The sequence below is a fragment of the Euprymna scolopes genome, chromosome 32, assembly GCF_053919585.1.
Source record: "Euprymna scolopes isolate OS-2025 chromosome 32, ASM5391958v1, whole genome shotgun sequence".
NCBI classification, from domain to species: domain Eukaryota; kingdom Metazoa; phylum Mollusca; class Cephalopoda; order Sepiida; family Sepiolidae; genus Euprymna; species Euprymna scolopes.
Genome location: NC_136513.1, coordinates 62,990,603 through 63,011,411, shown reverse-complemented (window position 1 = coordinate 63,011,411; position 20,809 = coordinate 62,990,603). Strand labels below are relative to the sequence as shown.

Sequence of the window (20,809 nt, the reverse complement as noted above, 5' to 3'; positions counted from 1 at the left end):
AAGTAGGGGTTTTAATAGATGGAAAAGGAGCCAGGAAAGTGATCCTTTTATGTTGGATACTATGGGTCTGACTTGAATGGTGGTACAAGACTTATGAGTCTTGATGAGGTGATAGAAACTGGGAAGTTAAGTGTTTCTTGTACTGAGATTGTAGATGTTTCTCCTTTTACAAATGTTGTTTTAAGCTGTGTTAATTTGGCACTCATCTTGTTTGGAGAAAATGTTAGAAACTGGTGTATACAGTGCAACCATGTCATATGTGGCACATGAGATAACAGAATTCTTTCTCTTTGTCAGAAAGTAGGAAAATGAGGTCTTTGTCTCTTAGATTTTTAAGTGTGCTTCATTATAATCTTGGTAAATTGGTTGTAATATTTGTTTCTTGTTATTTGATGAAGAATATGTTCTGTTTTAGGCATTTGAGTTTGAGGTCTTGGTGTAAGATTTCCTACAAAGATTATTCAGAAAATGGAAGAGGTGGTAATCAGATGGCACAAAATCAGGTAAATAAGATCAATGGCACAAAGTCTCCTACCTAAGTTGCTGTATGATCTCCCTGACCACTCAAGTGACAACCTTGCATTATCATGGAGAAAAAGCACACCTACATTAAATAGTATAAAAGTGTAGAGTAAGGACCATTGCAGCTGAAAGAGTGGCTACATGGGTTCCCCCACTCTTACTCCAAGTACAATCATCAGATTGAGATCAACACTGTTTCAGAACACAAAATCAACTTTGCAATTTAGTGGAAGGTGATCCTTATTACAGTTTCTTTACCAAACAAGAGATATTGTTAGTGTATTTTTATTGTTCTTTCCTTGGTGGGTGCTTGAATGATTCCTCCCACCCTGTAACTACGCACTTGATTTCTTGTAGAAATGCAACCTTCCTTACTCATTGCAATGCACTGAGTAACGTCACCTGATTACCATCTGTACAGCGAAACTGATTCACTCCTCCAAGCGGCCTGCTTTTATATTACATTCATCGACATGAATCTTGCATGAGACCGTTTCTGTTAAATATCGATGACGCCATCTTGGTTTCTCTTTTTCCTGTCCAATGCGCACAACAGGCAGACACGTGGGCGCTTCACAGGTGGGTTGTTTGTATTTTCCCGACATCACCCCCCCTGATCTCATGATCACAGAGAGAGCAGGGAGGTGGTGCTCTCTTCCGTCGGGTACTTCTTCGAAGGTGGACTGTGCAGGCCTCTTGTTCACTTGTGCTCTCATTCGCAGTCTGAGGATTGAAGAACACTGCCTCCCCTGAGAGGCTACTAATATCGGATTCACTGCTTGATGAGGAGGATGGTGTGAATCAGAGTGATGGCCCACTGACCTCAGACCCAGAGTCGCTCCCATCGTCCAGTGGTGGTTGCAACTGTGTCACGGGCCTCAGGTCCCTAACATGATGGGGCACACCGTCAACCATGACTGACTGCTGACTCTTAACATCGGTCACTTAGCCCCGTTCATATCTGTCAGTGCACCAGCTTCCTGGCGGCTTCATCTAGACAGGATCCCCTGGTGCTTACGACCCTCATTGACGACTTCTTTCTTAGGGTAGATTCCCTTTTCTCGGACTTGATATTTGTAGATTGCATTTGCAGGTGCTATTCCTGGAGAGATGCCATCCTTCGGCATGTATGTTGTACCAATATACTGCTTCTGAGATGGTGCACTGCTTCCTGGCTGCAATTCTTTTGATGCTGCGATTGCTCCTCTCAGCAATACTGTTGCCAGATAGCACATAAGCACATTACAGTCACAGCTGCACCCCCCACTCCTTCAAGAACTGTCTGACCTGCTGACTGCAGAAAGCTGGTCATTGTCTGTCAGCAGCTCTTCGGGCACGCCGCTTTCAAAGAACACAGATGACAGCTGATGAATAATGTAGGACGAGTCCTGGCGCCCGAGTGGTCTCCAGATCGCGAAGCGCGTAGGTCCACAATCGATGAGGGGGAGAAAGTGATTGCCACCGAAATGTGTGATATCCATGCCCACTCTCTGCCATGTGCCGCTCACTCTCAATTGCCCTTTTTTTCCACTGTACCGGTGCCGAGTCGATTGATTGACATTGCCTCGCAACTTTCCACTGCTCTCTTGACATCTGCCTTTCTTACTTCTGGATCAACCATCTTGGCAAAATATAATGTCCGCTTAACCCCTGGGTGTCCGCATTGCTGATGAACCTCACTGATACAATCCGCATCCATATTACACGCGACAGCTGCACACGGCCATTGCAGCATCTCAGAACCTCTCCGGGTATCAGCGAGCAGCTACCGTTGCGGTACTCGTGTCAGCGTATCTGCTCTGTTGCTTGCAGACCTGATCAACGTTACGTCTACAGTCAAGTTGTACTCTTTCATCGTATTGACCAGGATGATGAGCCGTCTTTGTATCAAAATCTTACTCGTTGCCAGTGTGGTTAACAATGTTCTTCCAGTCAATGCATCGGTTATCCACCGATAAGTGCACGCAGAATCCGTGATAATATGTAGTACCTTGGCTTGCCACTGAAGCGCAAGGGTAACTCCCTTCAATGTGGCATCAAGTTCGGCTAGGTTTATGTGCCTAGAATCATTCTCTGGACAAAGCCAACAGGCGTCTTGAATAATGCTATCATCAACCGCAAGGGCAACTCCAAGGGCTAGTGAACTAGCATCTACCCAGACCGTGAACTCGTTCCCGTTAACGCACCAGTTCTCTCGCACAGGGTTGTCACAAGTCACCCTGGCCACAGTTACTGTCAGCATGCTCAGGAGCATGGCATCATGCACTATCGTCCCATCTCAATGATACAGATGTGGCACAACGTTTTATGACCGTCACTGCCACCCTGAGCCAACCACACACAGGGAAGTGACCCACCAGCTTTCCACAAACAGAAAAAACACTCCGACAAGTGATGTTCGGTGGGACTTCCAAAATGTCACCACCTCTCCTTCAGTAGAGCCCCTCCTTGCTACTACTCACACGCAGGCCAAGTACTTTTAATGTCTCGCAGATGCTCCGGTTCCTTGCATGTCAGTCCGAAGTTCTCAAAGTGCTCTTTGCCGACTAGGCTCCCATTTACAAAAATATCGTCGATGTTGCCGGATCGTGTACATAATTGCCGTCATAATGCCTGGTGCCATGTTAAGACCGAACACTAGCTTGGTCAGACAATAGCAAGTTCCTTTAACTTCCACAGTCTGAAATGGCCACAGCGCTTTTTCAATGCGTATCTTCAGGTAGGCCCTGCACAGGTCCAGAATTTCCATGTCCAATCCTTGCTCCCGCCACTCCCTTAATTTAAGCGCACAAACATCCGCTCCTGCCGTGTACGGGTCAACATGTTCATTAAGCTCAAGGTAGCCCATAATGGGTCAGACCTTCTGTTTGCTATCTTGTAAGACGGCCATCAGGGGAATCAATTCTCGGTGGGGGCCCCGAGCTCATCGGGGTAGAAGTAGGCCGTACCCAAGCAGCTCCCCGTTCACCACCAGGGCTTGCACGGCTACTGCAGGCCCGTCGCCAATGCTTGTGCTGATGATGCTCACCCCACAAGAGGCCAGCGACCCTCCACCCAAAGTTATCACCGGAATTCTCTCTTTGTACCAGGTGTCACAACATGCCTTGCACACCAGGGTCTACAAGGGCGAGACATTCACGTCCGTTAATACACATGCTCACTGCAGGCAGCGCATTGTTCAGTGATGATCTGGGGAGAAGACTGGCACTGTAGGTTACTCCCCTTGCCCGGATAAGGACAGGCTAGGTGTCCCCGGTTTTTACACTTGTAGCCTTCAAGTCAGTGAGTGCAACGAGAGACAAATGGTTGGGCCCACCACACTTGTAGCAGCTTGTAACTGTGGCCAGGTCTCAAGATCCACCTCGTGATGGCTGCATGGCTGCCACACGGTCAACAGTCCCTGAGCTCTTTTTTAGTATCACCTGCACCCGCGTTTATACTTCCAAGATGTCCATCTCGTCTACTTGGAACGAGGCTTGGAGCAGATCTTCCACAATAGCAGGCAATCCTGCAATAAATATGCACACTAGGCCTTTATCTGACATTCCTCTGAATAGGATCGCAAGCTTTTTCAGTTCTGCCAGATAAACATCAACAGTCTCCCAGGAATGTAACTTGCATGCCATAAACTCCTTCCATGCAGCAACCGGATCTAGTGCAAACGCTGTGTAGATGGCGTTTTTGATGCAGATGAAATTTGCCTTTTCATCAGTTAGCTGCTGATATACAGCGTATACGCCCCAGGTATAAAAAAAAAAAAAACGGTAAGTATGAGGATCGAACCCGAACCCGAACCCTTGAGGCAAAGTTGTAAATTAAAGTGTGAAAAAAAAAAAATGTGCGACGTTAACCATTGCTCCAGCGCGAGATGCTAACGGAAACACGTTTGAATTTATTTAATTACTTGGATTTGGCAGTTGCCCATTTTAATGACTTAATGAGGTCAAGTTTGACTGTGGGATAGTATTTCATTTACTGCGGATTTTTATTTCTCCCAAGATGTTATAGGAAAAAGACTAACCCACATGCGACGAGCGACAAATTTGGAATATTTATCTTCCCGAAATCAAGCAAATTAAATAGACAGGCGAGCTTCGTTGTTAACTGTGAGATATTACGATTTATATGTGATACAAAAAGTTTTAAAAAGTTGTGAACCGACCGACCGCTTCTCTGAAAAAAGCCTTTTGTAGACATACAGAAAAAGCGAACACACATACAAACATACATTTTCGCTTTTATATTTATAGATTTACCGACATGAATCTCGCGTGACCTCATAAGATCTAATAAGGCCGTTTCTGTTAAATATCGCAGACTCCATCTTGGTTTCTCTTTGCTTTTTTCCTTTGTGTACCTAAAATAAAAGTTTCAATGAACAAAGTTTCTTTCCAGAAATCTCCTATTAATGGGACATATTGCTGTGGAACTGCTTCCTGCAGACTAAAACCAATATCAACAAATACTTGTTGAGTTATCCTCTTAACCAAATTTTGTTCTTTGCATCCATTGGTTTCAAGCCTCATGGTTCAGCATCCTACCAATAATCTCAATTTACTTTTATTCTTGAGTGAGTGGTGACACCAAAATGTTTACCAAATTACTCTGAAAAGCAACTGCTATTATAAATTCAATAACAAGCAAGTAAACCATGAGTTATCCCCTCCTATGATCATCAAATCTTGAATAATGACAGTTTTTGTGGAAAATCTGCCTCAGTTTTCTACATTCATGATCAGATAAATTCATGCAAGATTTAAAAGAAAAATCAGATTAATAGAATGACAGTTATAATTTTTTTTTTGTTTTTTTTGTTGAAGTAACAGAATTTTAATAAAAACAATCACAGAACGGTTAAAAATGTAATTTCATATTCACCTCCATGTTTTTTGGCAATTTTCAAAGCCTCCAGTGCAGTTTTTGGCAGAATTTCCATCTGAGTGAGCAAAACTGTTGCTGTTTTTATTACATCTTCTGCTACTTTAACATCATTTTCATTGAGTTTCAAGTTTGCTGAGGAAACTATTACGATGCAATTTTGACCTGAAATATCAAAGAGATATTCAAATATTAAAGAGTTCTTTTTTTTTTTAAATCATTCTTCTTTGATTCTGCTTGTCTTCCTTTTTAGTTAACACAAGCGTTAATGCTGGATAGGTTAAATCAAAGGGAGATAACTCATCCAAACTTTACGCAGCAATAGTAGTATTATTATTAGGGCTAGAACAACAGCATATTCTTTTCATTGTTTTTAAGTGTGTATCCATTGACATCTTATATGCTTTTATATAGAGTAATGCAGTTCTCAGTCGATTAACTGTGCTGGATATATACCTGAGAGTGAAAATAATGAAAAGAATATTATGTTGCCTTAATTATTATAGATATCTTTATAAACAAGAACCAGACAACAATCTTTTGTTTCAAGTTAATTACAAAAGTTTTAAAGCTGAAACTAACTAAAAAAAAAAATTTAAAAAAAAACAATAGGACACAGTTAAAGAAAAAAAAGGGGTTTTACTAAGCACAATATTTTTACTAGTGGGACCTGTGGAAATTCCTCAGGTGTATTCTTCTGTTCTATATTACTGGCATGTTTTTAAAATATTTCTATTTTATGCAGGTTCAGCATGAAGACTCAACATATTGTATTGTATATCACCTTGTTAGAACTGATGAATCTGATTATGGAGAGTTTGTAAAATATTTCCATTCTATGGATGTCTGGTGCCATGCAGACCCCAAAATATTATTGTACCATCTTTTACCAGGAGAGAAACTACACTTTGATCCTAGCCTGAAGATGTCATTTTCTCATCTGACAGTGGCATCAGATGAAATTTTTAAAATTAATTTTTTTTTTTTTTTTTTTCACTTTGCATTGCATTGATCAGACGATCCTATCTATTAAAACAAAGTTAGAGGTGATAAAGCACATATGACTAGTATTTTTAATTCTCTTTTTATTAACTGAACATTATGGTTACAAATCTAATTCAATAACAAAAAACAGGTAAAGAGTTGGCTAACGAGGTCAGAAGATAAAGCAGGACAAAATGTGGGAACAGGAAAAAGTAAAGGAAATGAAAAAAATGTCAATTACATTATTAAAATAAATCAAGATTTTATAAATGAAGGACAAATAAAATAAGAAATGCAGCTAAAACAAACTGAAGTGGTTTCTTTTTCCCACTTCCTCCTCACCTTGTCAACTTATGGGAGTGCAAATAAAAGAGAAAGTTATCAATTTGAAAATCATCTCAATTTATTCTATAAATTAAATTGTACTTCAAATCAAATTTAATTTATTTCATTCATGCGGGAAGAGTTGTCAATTTTTGTACAATTTTCATGCAAAAAAGCAGTCTTCATAACTTCAAGTTTAGCTTTGTGCGTTTACAAAAGCAGTTAATGCAGTTTTTTACACAATTGGTTGGGCACAGAAGGATTATGTCACACTTGTTCAAATAAGCAAGCAACATTATAAACTAAAGTAACACGCGATAGTGAATATTTAATTTCTATATAAAACTTTTAAGATATAGATTGTAAATAATCTCTTCAGTTTTCCTTCCTTTGCAATCCTTGAAATAGGATGAAGCCTAGGATTAGATGAGAAAACAATCAACTAATGATCAGAACATATAGTAGATAACAATGTGTTCGATGAAATCATGTACAGATCTTAGCAGAAAATTTTGCCCAAATTCAAGCAAACTTATGAGAAAAGGAAATTGACAAAAAGACAAATTTAGAGTAGGCTTGCATGGAAAAAAGAAAGAAATAGAAATGGTAAAACCAGTGAAGTAAAATTAGAAAATATACTGAGCAATAAGGAAACTCGATTTAAGAGATAAATGAAAGGATGCCCACAATAACACCTTCAAATACCCCCCTCCCCAAAATAACATCTAACAACCACGATATGGTCACTCAAGAAGTCTAATATCCTCCATGAAATTAAATGGATAATCATTGATAAACGAAAAATCTATGGCCCTATCTCCAGGAATTGCCTACTATGCACTACTGAAAAATCCTATTGGCAATCAATAAAAAAAAAATACTTTTATGGAAATTGCTTGAGACAAGGCATGAAGTGATTTGATGTAAGGAGCTAACTAGAATGAAAGTTGATTATTGCAAAGACAGAAGATGCCTAGTGGCCTTAGTCTTTAAAAGACCAAGGTAGGAGAAAAACAGCAGAAAGAAAGTTCCACAAACCTACAATTCCTAGTAAGAAACTAAGAGGTATTAAAATAGTTCATGTACAAGTCAAATGAATTGGAACAAAGGAGGACAGGAAATGGATCAGACAATTCTGAAGAATACATACCATTATTGCATTTATAAAAATAACTGAAACTAGCAACATGATATCTATGAGAGAGAGGGTGCAGAGAAGAAAGGGTGGGGCCAATCAAATACATTTTTGCACCTTATCAAGAACTCTCAAATAGGACAGAGATTCATTATGACAGCAATACATGATCTGATAGTAGATTTGTAAACAGAAAATAGCGTCAAATGTGAGAAAGTGTTTGGAATGATAGAGAGAACCGACTTTACAAGAAGCAGAAAAAGCAATGGATCTAATGTATGAATGCAAGGAAAAATTGGATAAGAAAGACCAAGTTTCATATTCACAGTCTCAGAAAATGTTTTGACAGGCACAAGCCAAGTGTAAACAAGATTAACCAAAACAAAGTATTTTGTACCCAATCCATAACTGAACAGAGATCAACTGCATCCCAGCGAGATGAGTGAGAAGCAACATTAGAATAATAGTGTGCATAGATCAGTTAATCTGAATAATATTCTCAGCAAGATCACTGATAAAAAAATGGTACATTTATTTTGTTTGATGGTCAATGTCAGGGTGATGGCCAATGCTAGCATTTGGTATTGTGCAGATTTTTAACATTAGCACATTGAATTTTAATTAATAATTGATTTTTAACATTAGCACATTGAATTTTAATTAATAATTGATTTTTAACATTAGCACATTGAATTTTAATTAATAATTGATTTTTAACATTAGCACATTGAATTTTAATTAATAATTGATTTTTAACATTAGCACATTGAATTTTAATTAATAATTGATTTTTAACATTAGCACATTGAATTTTAATTAATAATTGATTTTTAACATTAGCACATTGAATTTTAATTAATAATTGATTTTTAACATTAGCACATTGAATTTTAATTAATAATTGATTTTTAACATTAGCACATTGAATTTTAATTAATAATTGATTTTTAACATTAGCACATTGAATTTTAATTAATAATTGATTTTTAACATTAGCACATTGAATTTTAATTAATAATTGATTTTTAACATTAGCACATTGAATTTTAATTAATAATTGATTTTTAACATTAGCACATTGAATTTTAATTAATAATTGATTTTTAACATTAGCACATTGAATTTTAATTAATAATTGATTTTTAACATTAGCACATTGAATTTTAATTAATAATTGATTTTTAACATTAGCACATTGAAAGCACATGCCTCAAGTATCACTTGGCCACTTTTAATTGAGAAGTCAGTTTCCAAATCTTTTCTTGCATTTCATTAGTGCACAAAGATTTTTTCATTCAGTTTTTGTTCAAGTTTTTTTGCATTGTGAAAAATATGGATTGTATCTAAAAATTCCTGTAATATTTATTTCCTTTAGATCAGCACAAATCAAATTAGGGAAGAAAGGTTTTTAAAAATTCATTATTCTTACTGGTAATTGTTTCAAAAGCAATACCGAAATCATGTCAACTGGTTAGTCAGTTTATTTTTCTTTCTATTATATTCAACCACTGGCCAAAAAGAGGAGGAAGGAAGAGAGAGGAACAGAAGTAGAGTTTAAAAAAAACGTCTTATAGTTTTTTTATTCATGCCTTTATACAATGCCAAGTTGCCGTACTAGTATTAATTTCTCTTTTATGCAGTTAATGTATTAAAATAACAAAAAGGCTTTTGTGAGCATCGTTTAGTCAGGAATAAACAAGAAAAAATACAAAGACGTCCAATAAAAATCCTTTCTGCAAACAATAAATAAAATAATATTCTATTTATAAGCATCACTGCACAAACATGGCTTTCGTAATTACACTTTTGCCTCAATTAGTTTTCTTTAACTTTTTCATACTATGAACAGAAAAAAATTACCAGTTCTTTGATTTTAGATTTTCTTAGTAGAAACTGAAAGAATTCAACTAAAAAAGTTGAATTCTTTCAGTTTCTTGGTTGTTAGGTTTTATGACAAGTCAGCCATTCACAAGTTGTTTTTCTGGGAAAGATAGATTTGGAGTATTGAGTAACAAACACTTTTCCCAAGGATAAAAAAATCAGTTTAGTATTATTCTCAGAACAAATTTTATTTAACCAATCCTGATAGTTCTCAAATTTGAGCCCCACCAGTTTTGTATCATAGCAGGAATATACGAATGGCACTTGAAAAACAATTTACCTTTGGCATTAACAATAATGTTTGCCACGCCAGTTTGCTCATTTTCAGTTTCATAGATGTGATCTGGAAAGAAAATAATTCAAGATAAATAAACAGAAGTTTCATAAAAATTAAAATCATACAAAATAAAAATCATGATTTATGAAGAAAATTTTTTCAAGTTGTCAAGTTTGTAGTTACAAATCGCTTATTATTATGTGACAATCAATCATTTGAGTAATAAACATTGCTTCACTTTGGTGATCTGTCAGTAAGCAATGTTCTCAGTAAGTGTACTTCAATCATGCAAAGAAAGAACTTTTTAGTAAAAATTGATGAGTATATTGTTAAATAATTGTGAAAATGATTCTACTTTTCAATCATCCTAAGATGTAGTGGTGGGGGTGGGGCCTTAGAAAGATTAAAAATAAAATCATTTTCACAGTTATTTAACAATATACTCATTAGTTTTTTATCACTAAAAAGTTACAATCTTTCACTGCAAGATTAAAGTACACTTCATGATTGTAGTATACTCAAAAGTTTACCTGCACTCACTAGCAAATGACCATTAATCTTAACTTTTGGTGGATTTTGAATGCAAACTAATAAACAAAATATTAGATAATAGCAAGACTAGCTAAATATAATAATTATAATAATAGCAAAATATTAGATAATAGTAAGGAAATTCCATGGACTGAGAAATATATGTTTTGATAAAACTGATATTTTTCTGGATAGCACAAAAAATTAGTTTTGGACAGAAAAACTAATATGCAGCAAATACAAGTTTATTAACATTTCTATGAAAATTGTGACTAAATGAGATAAATTAATAAGTAATATTAATAAATACTCAGAAAATAATATTGTGCTATATCGTTCAATGCATATAATAAAGTCACATTGTAAGAGACAATCTTTAATTTACTCCGTTAGTCCAACATCTCTTGTTAGACAATATTTTTTTCCCCCTCTGTTTCTTTCGAAATTTCCCTTGCAACATTTTGCTGACTTCTTTCTTCGGTGAAGAACTGCTTCACGTTGAAATTACTACAATTTCCTTTCTCACACTATTACAACAATGATCTTATATTATTCTAATGATATTTGAAAATGAGACTACATAAAAGGGATGTCACTTATATTCTTGTTCGAGTTTGCATGATTGGCCTTTTTAAAAAGGTCGAATTTTGCAAATTTGGCCTTTTAAAACTTGTATTTAGCCTTTTTTTTTTTTACAAAATGTAATGTACGGACTTTGAAAAATTGTATTTAGCCTTTTTTTTCAAAATGTAACATATAGAAAGAAACAAGCAGAATATTTTATGGATTTGACAAAAATTGCCATTTTTTGGCCATTTTGGAACATTTTAACAGAACAGTGCGATGGGATCAAACTAGAATTTCCTGAAAAATCTAATTCAGTTTTGTGTGTTATATTGTGAAATATAAGATCTCCATCAAGCCTATAACAATATGTAAACAAAACACTGATTGCATCAGCAGCAGGAGCAGAAACACTTAAATACCAGGAGCAGCACTGATATGACAATGCTGATACATAGGTGACAGTGGCATTGACATGTGTTTTATTACGATATTCAATCAACTATTAAGAATGATACATTAAGTTGTCAGAACCTATGCTTTTTGTACCCATCCTTCCACTATGATACACAGTTCATTATAGCATAGAATTATCGGGCAAAACATATTGCTACACTAAGAGAGAGAAGGCAAGGAGATTTCGACAAATGGGATACGGATATATGTGATAAAAAATATTTATAAAAAGGTCACAAGTGACAAACTTAGTCTGAATTCATTTACAGGTACACCAGGTTCAAATAGAAATAAAACAAACGCAAAATCAGGGAAATGAACATTTCCCTACAGCAAGGCTAACCATATTATTACGACACATCTGACAGCAAAAGTTTCCTATTGTTCACACTTAAAAAACGTGTCTACAACTATGTTCATGCACACAATATACAAAACGCTCACTGCATCAGCTGAGCAGCTGTGGTAGCAGAGGCAGATGCAAGGATTCATATGAATCACTCATTCTTGCTCAAACAGCAGCAGATGTGGCTAACTCTAACGTCTTTGCCCTTTCCTTCTCAAATTAGCAGAAACTGTTCGTCCACCAATAGAAACAACAAACCTTAATAACAAGAACTTTGTTATTTTCCTCTTCTTGGAACATCCTATGAACAAGAGGGATTTCAAATTATCTTCACTTCTAACAAACCTTATAACAAAGGTTTTTTATTTTCTTCTTGGAAAATTCTTATCAATAAATGACATTTTCAACCATTTCGTTTCTTATCAATAAATATTTAACTTATTACTCTGTCTGTCTTTCTTGCTACCATATGCTAAATTTGTTACTGCGACCATAATTATATGAGATACAATACCTTGTGATGACGATATAACTACCGGCATTAGAAGTTTACAACATATATCTGGTATCATAAGTAAGATGTTTATAGTCACAAGTTAAAATGAATTTCATCAGAAAAATAAAATGATAATATCCTGAGAAAAAGCCCAAGTTCTTTCTGATTAACATAAAAAATTAAATAAAATTCCTAATTAACATCAACGAATTAAATAAAATTTCTCATTAACATCACCGAACGAAATAATATTTCTGATTAACATAAACCAACTAAATAAAATTTCAAATTAACATGAAAAAACTAAAAAAAAATTCTGATAAATATAAAAGAACTAAATAAAATTTCTGATTAACGTAAAACAATTAAATAAAATTTCTGATTAACATCAATGAAGTAAGCAAAATTTCTGATTAACATCAAGCAACTAAATAACATTACTGATTAACATCAAACAACTAAATAACATTACTGATTAACAATGAACTAAATAAACTTTCTGATTAACATCAGACAATAAATAAAATTTTTGATTGACATCAAAGAACTAAATAAATTTTTTGATTGACGTCAAACAACTAAATAAATTTCTGATTAACATCAAACAACTAAATAAAATGTCAGATTCATATCAAATAACTAAATAAAATTGCTGATTAACAATAAATTTTTTGATTAACAATGAACTAAATAACATTACTGATTAACATCAAGCAACTAAATAACATTACTGATTAACATCAAGCAACTAAATAACATTACTGATTAACATCAAGCAACTAAATAACATTACTGATTAACATCAAGCAACTAAATAACATTACTGATTAACATCAAGCAACTAAATAACATTACTGATTAACATCAAACAACTAAATAACATTACTGATTAACATCAAGCAACTAAATAACATTACTGATTAACATCAAACAACTAAATAACATTACTGATTAACATCAAACAACTAAATAACATTACTGATTAACATCAAACAACTAAATAACATTACTGATTAACATCAAACAACTAAATAACATTACTGATTAACATCAAACAACTAAATAACATTACTGATTAGCATCAAACAACTAAATAACATTACTGATTAACATCAAACAACTAAATAACATTACTGATTAACATCAAACAACTAAATAACATTACTGATTAACATCAAACAACTAAATAACATTACTGATTAACATCAAGCAACTAAATAACATTACTGATTAACATCAAACAACTAAATAACATTACTGATTAACATCAAACAACTAAATAACATTACTGATTAACATCAAACAACTAAATAACATTACTGATTAACATCAAACAACTAAATAACATTACTGATTAACATCAAACAACTAAATAACATTACTGATTAACATCAAACAACTAAATAACATTACTGATTAACATCAAACAACTAAATAACATTACTGATTAACATCAAGCAACTAAATAACATTACTGATTAACATCAAGCAACTAAATAACATTACTGATTAACATCAAGCAACTAAATAACATTACTGATTAACATCAAGCAACTAAATAACATTACTGATTAACATCAAACAACTAAATAACATTACTGATTAACATCAAACAACTAAATAACATTACTGATTAACATCAAACAACTAAATAACATTACTGATTAACATCAAACAACTAAATAACATTACTGATTAACATCAAACAACTAAATAACATTACTGATTAACATCAAACAACTAAATAACATTACTGATTAACATCAAACAACTAAATAACATTACTGATTAACATCAAACAACTAAATAACATGACTGATTAACATCAAACAACTAAATAACATGACTGATTAACATCAAACAACTAAATAACATTACTGATTAACATCAAACAACTAAATAACATTACTGATTAACATCAAACAACTAAATAACATGACTGATTAACATCAAACAACTAAATAACATTACTGATTAACATCAAACAACTAAATAACATTACTGATTAACATCAAACAACTAAATAACATTACTGATTAACATCAAACAACTAAATAACATTACTGATTAACATCAAACAACTAAATAACATTACTGATTAACATCAAACAACTAAATAACATTACTGATTAACATCAAACAACTAAATAACATTACTGATTAACATCAAACAACTAAATAACATTACTGATTAACATCAAACAACTAAATAACATTACTGATTAACATCAAACAACTAAATAACATTACTGATTAACATCAAACAACTAAATAACATTACTGATTAACATCAAACAACTAAATAACATTACTGATTAACATCAAACAACTAAATAACATTACTGATTAACATCAAACAACTAAATAACATTACTGATTAACAATGAACTAAATAAACTTTCTAATGAACATCAGACAATAAATAAAATTTTTGATTGACATCAAAGAACTAAATAAAATTTTTAATTGACGTCAAACAACTAAATAACATTTCTGATTAACATCAAACAACTAAATAAAATGTCAGATTCATATCAAATAACTAAATAAAATTGCTGATTAACAATAAATTTTTTGATTAACAATGAACTAAATAAAATTTCTGATTAACATCAAGCAACTAAATAACATTACTGATTAACATCAAACAACTAAATAACATTACTGATTAACATCAAACAACTAAGTTACATTACTGATTAACATCAAACAACTAAATAACATTACTGATTAACATCAAACAACTAAATAACATTACTGATTAACATCAAACAACTAAATAACATTACTGATTAACAATGAACTAAATAAACTTTCTGATTAACATCAGACAATAAATAAAATTTTTGATTAACATCAAAGAACTAAATAAAATTTTTAATTGACGTCAAACAACTAAATAACCTTTCTGATTAACATCAAACAACTAAATAAAATTTCAGATTCATATAAAATAACTAAAAAAAATTTCTGATTAACAATAAATTTTTTGATTAACAATGAACTAAATAAAATTTTTGATTAGCAATAATTTTTTGATTAACAATGAACTAAATAAAATTTTTGATTTACATCAAAAAATAAATAACATTTCTGATTAACATCAAACAACCAAATAACATTTCTGATTAACATCAAACAACCAAATAACATTTCTGATTAACATCAAACAACCAAATAAATTTTTTGATTAACAATAAACTAAATTTTTTGATTAACAAATCAAATGAATAAAATAAATAAATTTTTTGATTAACAATAAACTTAATTTTTTGATTAACAAATCAAATGAATAAAATGTCTGATTAACATCAAAGAATTAAAGATTATTTCTGATTACATCAAACAACTAAATAAAATTTCTAATTAACATCGAACAACTAAATAAAATTTCTGATATACAATGAACTAAATAATATTTCTAATTAACATCAATGAACTAAAAAAAATTTCTGATTAACATCAGTGAACTAAATAAAATTTCTGATTCACATAAATAAAATTTCTGATTCACATAAATAAAATTTTTGATACACATTACTAAAATTTCTGATTAAAATCAAACAACTAAATAAAATTTCTGATTAACATCAACAAACTAAATAATATTTCTGAGTAACATCAAAGAAGTAAGTAAAATTTCTGATTAACGAAAAAGAACAAAAGATAATTTCTGATTAACATACATGAACTAAATAAAATTTCTGATTTATACTAACGAATTAAATAAAAGTTCTGATTGACATCAAGGAACTAAATAAAATTTCTCATTAACATCAGAGAACTAAAGATTATTTCTGATTAACATCAAACAACTAAATAAAATGTTTAATAACAATGAACTAAATAAAATATCAGATTAAAATCAAAGGATTAAAGATAATTTCTGATTAAAATCAATCAACTAAATAAAATTTGTGATCATAATACACAAACTAAATGCATTTCTGAATAACATCAAAGAACTAAATAAAACTTCTGATTAATATGAAACAACTAAAAAATTTTCTAACATCAAACAACTAAATAAAATTTCTCATTAACATCAAACAACTAAATGAAATTTCTCATTAACATCAAACAACTAAATAAAATTTTTCATTAACATAAAACAACTAAATAAAATTTTTCATTAACATAAAACAACTAAATAAAATTTTTCATTAACATCAAATAACTAAATAAAATTTTTCATTAACATCAAACAACTAAATAAAATTTCTCATTAACATCAAACAACTAAATAAATTTCTGACTAACATCAAACTAAATAACATTTTTGATGAACATGAAACAACTAAATAAAATTTCTGATTAACAGCAAACTAAATAAAATTTCTGATTAACAGCAAACTAAATAAAATTTCTGATTAACAGCAAACTAAATAAAATTTCTGATAAGCATAAAAAACTAAAACAATTTCTGATTAACATAAACAAATAAAAGATATTTCTGAGTAACATCAAAGAACTAAGTAAAATTTCTGATTAACATCAAACAACTAAATATAATTTCTGATTAACATGAAATAAATAAAATTTCTCATTGACACCAAAGAACTAAATAAAATTTCTGATTGACATAAAAGAACCAAATAAAATTTTTGATTAACATCAAAAACCTAAATTTAATTTCTCATTAACATCAGAAAACTAAAGATTATTTCTGATTAAAATTAAACAACTTATGACCTTCACTTTCACCGAGGTGCACGATATGACACACAAAAAAAAAACAGCCTGTTAATCATTTGCTAACGCACGCGTCACTGTAACGTCCAATGACAACAACAACAACAACCTTCTCACTCGACCTGCCTTTTATACCACTCTCTCAATCCCTCCTCTTGCGCATGCGCCTGTAGATTCCTGACAACCTCGAGACTTCCGCTTATAAAAACCCAAGTTTTGTTGTCGCGCATGCCTATACAAGGCACAAACACGTGGGCGTTTGTTTTGTTGGTAAGTACAACACTCCCCCCTGATCTGATGATCACATAGAGTGCACTCCAGGGGTGGCCTCTTAGTTCGTTGGCTTCTGCAAAGGGTGGTATTTACAATCTCGGATTCAGGTTCTGGGTGTGGTTCTGGTTATGGTTCTGATCCTGCCTGATCAGACAAACTACAACTACCACTCTCTTGCTCGGTGACCTCACTCATCAGCAGCTCATCATCTGATGATTCATCGCTCTCTGTAGTGGTGGGATGTACTTCACTAGCTGGGCGAAGATGGCGCACATGGCGTGGGGTTCCATCAACAAGGACCGACTACTGGCTAACCACTCCAGATATTCGTCCTCACTTGAACTTGGTGCTGCACCGGTTTCCAGGGGGTCTAACCCAAACTGGATCCCCTACCTTGTATTTGTTATGACTCTCCTCGTCGATTGGCTGGACAGTGCCAATGCCCTTTATCCTAACACGGTATTTGTGTATGGCATTCGCCGGTGGTGTTGTTAGTGTCTTCCCATCCTTTGGTGTGATGTTATACCAATACGTGGCCTCCGTAATGGTGCATTGCTTTCTGGCAGCAATTCTCTTGATGCTGCGATGGCTCCTCTCAGCAATGTAACACCAAAGAGAGGCAGCATCAGACCATTAGGGTCGATGTGACGCATTTATTTAACGTTAATATTTTATCCCGGGCAATATCGGGTAATTGAAAGATAGATGTTAAGATCTTATTCCGGGCAACACCGGTTAACTAAAAGATATATGTTAATATTTTTTGCCCCGGGCTGACATCGAAAAAGAAAGATCTTGCTAAATTTAAATTCTGCCAAAGTATTTTTTTCCTTTCTTTCTTCAAAGCATAATTCGATTGTTGATATTTTTTCTCTGATTTGAAGTCGCATAGACGCATTGGTCAGGTTCAAAGAGTGCGCCGACCGTTTCAAGGACACAATTATGTGTCAGCTGGAACAACAACAGATAGATTATGTTTTTGCTTTGAACTAAAAACTACATTTGTTGGTGTCACAATATATCTGTGACAAGATCAAAACAAAGATAAATAATTTCTTTGGAATTAAAATTTTACACACGCATTTGTCGGCTTCAGAGAATGTTTGTTGAATCAAATATTAACTGATTTGGTATGACTCTGATAAAACCATTTGAACCCAAAATAACATTCCTAATGTTTTCATTCTCAAACCGAATCGCAGTTTTGAAATATACATCAAGAGATTTTTGCCACCCGACAATTTTCAATAACATATTTTGTCGAGATGTTAACAGAATAATAAATTGTTCATTTCCTTTGATAATGACAAGTGTCACATCTAAGGGCAGAATTCACAAAGCATATTTTTTTTGGACGCAGTTTTCTTACTTATGCGGTTATCACATATTACGCAGTTTGGAAATTATCCAATGAGAGAAAACTGGTTATTTTCCATCGGGCGTTTTTGATTGATCGGGGAGGAGTTAGAATTATTCTTGGATTGTGGGAGGTGGCCAATTTCTGTCATCAGTCAAATTATCCAATGAGAGAGGATCAGACGATTTGGTTATCGAGCATTCTGATTGGTCGGGAAGGAATGGGGAATTGTCGCCCCGCCCAGTGCTCTACTATATAAAAACCAAGAGAGTCAGAGCAAAACAGAACAGAACAGAATTAGAAGAGAGAGTCGGGGAACTCGGAGAAAAACAGAGCGAGTCCGAGAGTCAAGCCACCTCACCTCTCCTCTCCCCCCCCCCTCGCCTATTGCCCGATAACTAAAAAGGGTTAAATTAATAGACCTGTGAATTCCAGCAAGGGGAAGCCCCACTTAGAAGTTTAAATGCTTGCTTACAAATTCATACTCCAAACTGTACATGTGTTTGTATATATTTCTTTTATGGTTTTCTTTTAGTACATTCCATATAACCCAATCTCCGGAGTCTTTGTTTATTCAAAATTCTTCAATTTGCTGATGTGCTGATGTTTTTATTATTATTTTTTTTACTTGTGAAACTGCTCCCGTCAACGAGCACCCGGTATCTCCGAAGACGAAATCTCTAGACGATCACAGAAGATCCGGCTTTGTGGACATTGCAGCAAGGACGATTCCACCAACGCACTGAAGAAGGGCTTACTGGGTGACGTGACGTACCGGCGGGGTTTCATAATTGGCGCCGCGACCAGGATTCGACCCTGAAAGGTCGCTACGGCACATCAAGAGAAAAAAAAAAAAAAAATCCACGGCACAACATCGTTAAAGGAAAAGAAGGAACCAGCCATCATCAAAGAACTACGGCACATCAACCAACTACGACACAACATTGTTGAATCAAAAGAAGGAACCAGCCAACATCAAAGAACTACGGCACATCAACCAACTACGACACAACATTGTCGAATGAAAAAAAAAAACAGCCAACATCAAGAACTATGGCACATCAACCTGGTATAGTGTATTTTGAACATTACAAACTTTTTTTTTGCTCCGTGATTGAGCGTATAACTACAAGACCTCGACCAACGGGAATTCGACCCTCTGGATCTGAAGCGAAGCGGGATATAGGTAAGACCCTCTTATTTTTGTGATTTTTGACTTGGGGTTTTTCTCGTTGTGGTTTGGGGTGCCTGGAGGCCTTAATTTTGAAAAAAAAAGAGAGAATGACTGAGTTGGTTGAGAATAAGAGTGAGGCTTTGGGGGGAGTAGAGATGGTGGCGACTGTGACTGAGAGGGTGTCGGGACTACCAATGAGGGAGTTGCTCAGACTCATCCAGGCTATGCCGGCCGAGGTGCTAGGAGAGGCCAGCACCGAAGGGAATGAGAGGGCAGACGTGGCCCTATCAAGCGAGCGAGTGTGGACAGGGGTCCGCGCCGCCCTATCGGGAGAGACGAACACGCAGGGCCCACCTCAGAGGAGGGGGCTCTCACCCAAGCTGACCCGACAAACCCCACCCCAGCCCACACTCGACCCCGAAGAAGGTCGGAAGAAGGAAGTCCCAGACGTCCAACCATGGGGGAAGGACGTGGAGGATTGGGAGGCGGAGGCTGACCTCCAACCGAAGGGATTGGAGCCTTGCGCATGGGTTCTACAAAGCCACTCCTGGCAGATGTGGCTTGGTCTGTTGGACCTGGCAGGTTGAGGGGCACCGAGCTGTAAAGTGCCCCACGAGATATGGGAGACCACCTCGCTCGTTGGGACCGAGCTGTAGTAAATGCGGGCAGTTTGGCCATGGGAGCAGATGGTGCAGAGCAGTGGGGGACGCGGAGCTGGGGAGCAATGCAGAGAATCTTTCAGTGCAACCCCAGGAGAAAGGTACGAGGCCAAACAAGGGAGCTAAGGGGCCCCAACATGGCCGCTCTCAACCAACTCCCGGAAGGGGTGAACTAATATGCTTCACCTACCACCCTGATGGACACGTAACGAAAGGGTGTCCCACCAGGTGGGGGGCGCTGCCCTGGGCGGTTCCCAGAA

The 20,809-nt window shown here is 34.5% G+C and overlaps 1 protein-coding gene across 4 annotated transcripts in view; it reads right to left on the bottom strand.

Annotated features, from left to right (window-relative positions):
- LOC145256387 (ribokinase-like) overlaps window positions 1-20,809 on the bottom strand; it is a 212,233-nt gene that overhangs the window by 2,752 nt on the left and 188,672 nt on the right. For all 4 annotated transcript variants that reach the window (XM_080115236.1, XM_080115235.1, XM_080115234.1 and 1 more), the window contains exons 4-5: window positions 10,005-10,067; window positions 5,401-5,565 (exon numbers count right to left, since the gene is read on the bottom strand). In XM_080115236.1, coding sequence (XP_079971362.1) covers window positions 5,401-5,565; window positions 10,005-10,067 — 228 coding nt within the window. The remainder of the gene's footprint in view (window positions 1-5,400; window positions 5,566-10,004; window positions 10,068-20,809) is intronic.